The 3454-nt window shown below is 39.1% G+C and overlaps 1 protein-coding gene across 1 annotated transcript; it reads left to right on the top strand.

Moving 5' to 3' along the window:
• Positions 1 to 227: 227 nt before the first annotated feature.
• Positions 228 to 2957, top strand: LOC108995530 (receptor-like protein 7). Its single transcript, XM_018971107.2, has one exon. The coding sequence runs from the start codon at positions 255 to 257 to the stop codon at positions 2955 to 2957; it is 2703 nt and encodes a 900-aa protein (XP_018826652.1). The 5' UTR covers positions 228 to 254.
• The last annotated feature ends 497 nt before the right edge of the window (positions 2958 to 3454 follow it).

Genomic DNA, 3454 nt, shown 5'->3' with positions numbered 1-3454 from the left:
ATATATGAGACGATGACTTGACTAATTTAAACATATGGTCCCTTGCCAACTCATCCATTAATATATATTGTAAGCTAGCTAAGCATGCATATGAGGACGACTTGACTAATTTAAACATATGGTCCCCTACCAACTCATCCAAGACTAATTTAAATACATCAGGTACTCGTTGAGTGAATGAAATCATCTAAAATTCATTTCCTCCATTTCTTTTCTGATCTCTTGATCTCTCCCTTGCCCTAATATTTTAGACAATGGGTTTATCCTTTCCTCTCATCATCTTGATCGTGCACTATCTTGTTTCATTGATGATGTTTAATCTTATACTTTTTGCCTCTTCTTCTGGTGTGCAGCCCCTGTGCCATGATGATGAGAGATTTGCCTTGTTGCAATTCAAGGAAAGCTTCACCATCAGTCAGTCCGCGTCCACAAATCCCTCTACTTATTTGAAGGTTTCATCGTGGAAGCCTGATCAAATCAGTGATTGCTGCAAGTGGGACGGTGTAGAGTGCAATAAGGACACTGGTCATGTCATCGGCCTCGATTTCAGTAGCAGCTGTCTTAAAGGTTTTCTCAACTCCAGTAGCAGCCTCTTTCGCCTTGCTCACCTTCAAAACCTCAATTTGGCCGACAATGACTTTAACTCTTCTCCACTTCCAACTAGTTTTAGGCAGTTTTCAAGGCTAACAAATCTCAACCTCTCAAACTCTGTAGTTTCTGGCCAAATCCCTTCAGAAATTTTAGAGCTCTCCAAGTTAGTTTCCCTAGATCTCTCATATAATCATCGGTTGAAGCTCCAAAAATCTGGCTTAACAGTTATAGCTCAAAACTTCACAAACTTGGAAGTACTAAATCTTGCCCATGTTGTTATATCATCCAACGTACCCAATATCTTTGCAAACTTAACTTCTTTAACATCTCTAACTCTATACAAGAGTGACCTGCATGGTGAGTTTCCCGTGGGAATTTTCCATCTACCTAATCTTCAGCTTCTTCGTATAGAGTTTAACGAATACCTCACGGGATATGTCCCAGAACTTAACATAACTAGCCCCCTTGTTACATTGGGACTTAGATTCACGAACTTCTACGGTGAGATACCGGATTCGATTGGTCACCTCAAATCCTTGGTTGAGTTTACTGCGGGTAATTGCAATTTCTCGGGAGAAATACCATCTTCACTAGGTAACCTTACTATTCTAATTGATTTAGATCTTGTATCAAATAGGTTGCACGGTTCAATTCCACAATCAATATCAAGGCTTGTAAATCTTGAAACTCTGCGTCTCGATAATAACTATTTCAGTGGCAGGGTGGAGTTTGAGTTGTTTCTAAGACTCGGAAAGCTAGAGGTATTGCAGTTATCTGGAAACAATATTTCATTGCTTATAAATCCGAGTACCAACTCAACTTTTCCAAAATTTAGTATATTATGCCTATATGATTGTGACTTGCATGAGTTCCCAGAGTTTCTGAGGAACCAAGATCAGTTGGAGGTATTAGAGCTTGGCGGAAACAAAATTCATGGCCAAGTTCCAAAATGGATGGGGAATGTAAGTATAGAAACTCTATGGGGTGTAGGTCTGGAACACAACTTTCTCACCGGTTTCGACCAATTTCCTGTTGTACTCCCCTACGTTAATCTAAAGCTTCTGTTGCTTGATTATAACATGCTTCAAGGGTTTGGGCCAATCCCACCACCTTCTATTGATATCTATACGGTCTCAAACAACAGGCTGACCGGAGAAATTCCACATTTGATTTGCAATCTAAGTTTAATAACTATGCTCGATTTGTCAAGCAACAACTTGAGTGGCAATCTTCCTCAATGTTTAGGCAACTTGAGTGCTTCTCTCAAAAAATTGGATCTACAGAACAATAGTTTTCATGGAACCATTCCTCGGATCTGCGGTGAAGCAAACAAATTGATGATGATTGATTTCAGCAAAAATCATTTACAGGGGCGTGTACCGAGATCATTGGCAGATTGTACCAAGCTTGAAGCTGTTAATCTTGGTAACAATCAGATACATGATGTTTTTCCTTCCTGGTTGGGCATTCTTCCAGAGTTGAGGGTTCTCATTTTGAGATCTAATGAATTCTATGGTACAATAGGAAGTTCTGATAGCAATTTCGATTTCCCGAAATTGCACATCATTGACCTCTCAAATAATGATCTTACTGGCAAGTTGCCCTCTGAACACTTCCAAAATTGGAAAGCCATGCAAATCGTCGATGACGAGCAATTAAAGTACATGGAGGAACAAAAACTTGTACGGGTGTCTCGAGGTGCTAATCATGTTATCTACTCTTTCTCAATGACAATGATGAACAAAGGCACAGAGATGGTGTATCAAAAAGTCTCAAATTTGTTCATAGTTATTAATCTCTCGAGGAACAGATTTGAAGGAGAAATTCCAGAAGTGGTGGGGCATCTAAAAGGACTTAATTTGCTCAACCTTTCCCACAACTTTCTCACAGGTCCTATTCCATTTACATTGGCAAACTTGACAGGGCTAGAGTCATTGGATCTATCTCAAAACAAGCTTTCTGGTGTGATCCCTCGGCAATTAACAGAACTCACTTTCCTTTCACACTTTAATGTCTCCCATAATCAATTGACAGGACCTATACCACATGGGAAACAATTCGACATATTCAACAACAATTCGTTTAGTGAGAACCCTAAATTATGCGGAAGCCCTTTGTCAAAGAAGTGTTGGAATCTTGAAGACTCACTGCCTCCATCTTCAAGCCACAACTCAACAAACCACAACTCAGAGTTCTCATTTGAATTTGGTTGGAAAGTAGTCGCGATGGGATATGGATGTGGATTCGTGTTCGGAGTTGTGTTTGGGCAAATCGTTATCACAAAGAATTATTGTTGGTTTATGAAGACGTTTGCTATTGGGCAACCGAACCGAAGAAGGGTGAATTGGAAGGGACGCATAAATTAAATATAAGAATGTTTCCATGCACAATGTCTGTGGTACGTACTATTATTGTGGCTTTACTTTACTTTTTCTGTTTTTCCCCCTCTTTTAGATGTTTATAAGAAAGGGCCATGGATGGGATGTTTGTACTGAAAAGAATTTGTTGTATTTGCACCCAAGCTCTCAATAAAACAAGTCTTGTAAAAGAAAATTAACCAAGGAGATTTATGGCAGTGAAAGCAGAGATGCCCTACTCTGGTGTATTTCCGTTCCAACTTATAGTAATCATTACCCTTGAGTTCATGATTAGAGAAAGGTAATATGCACAGATATACCTAAGATAAAATAAACAGTGGTAGTTTGTAGTTTGTTAATCTGAGAATTGAACTTTATATTCATCTTCATCTTGAGCTACTACTTCTACTGTACTCTGTTGGTCCTTGTTTGGACCACCTCCTCCATTCACAAATATTGGGACTAAGACTCATATGTGCTCATACCCATACAAAAAAAAAAAAAAA

This window comes from Juglans regia, chromosome 6 (assembly GCF_001411555.2).
Source record: "Juglans regia cultivar Chandler chromosome 6, Walnut 2.0, whole genome shotgun sequence".
Lineage (NCBI taxonomy): Eukaryota > Viridiplantae > Streptophyta > Magnoliopsida > Fagales > Juglandaceae > Juglans > Juglans regia.
The sequence above is the reverse complement of the archived record's forward strand: the minus strand, read 5'-3'. Positions and strand labels throughout refer to the sequence as shown.

Coding starts and splice junctions, on each gene's coding strand:
- LOC108995530 (XM_018971107.2), top strand. CDS start 255: ATGGGTTTATCCTTTCCTCTCATCATCTTGATCGTGCACTATCTTGTT.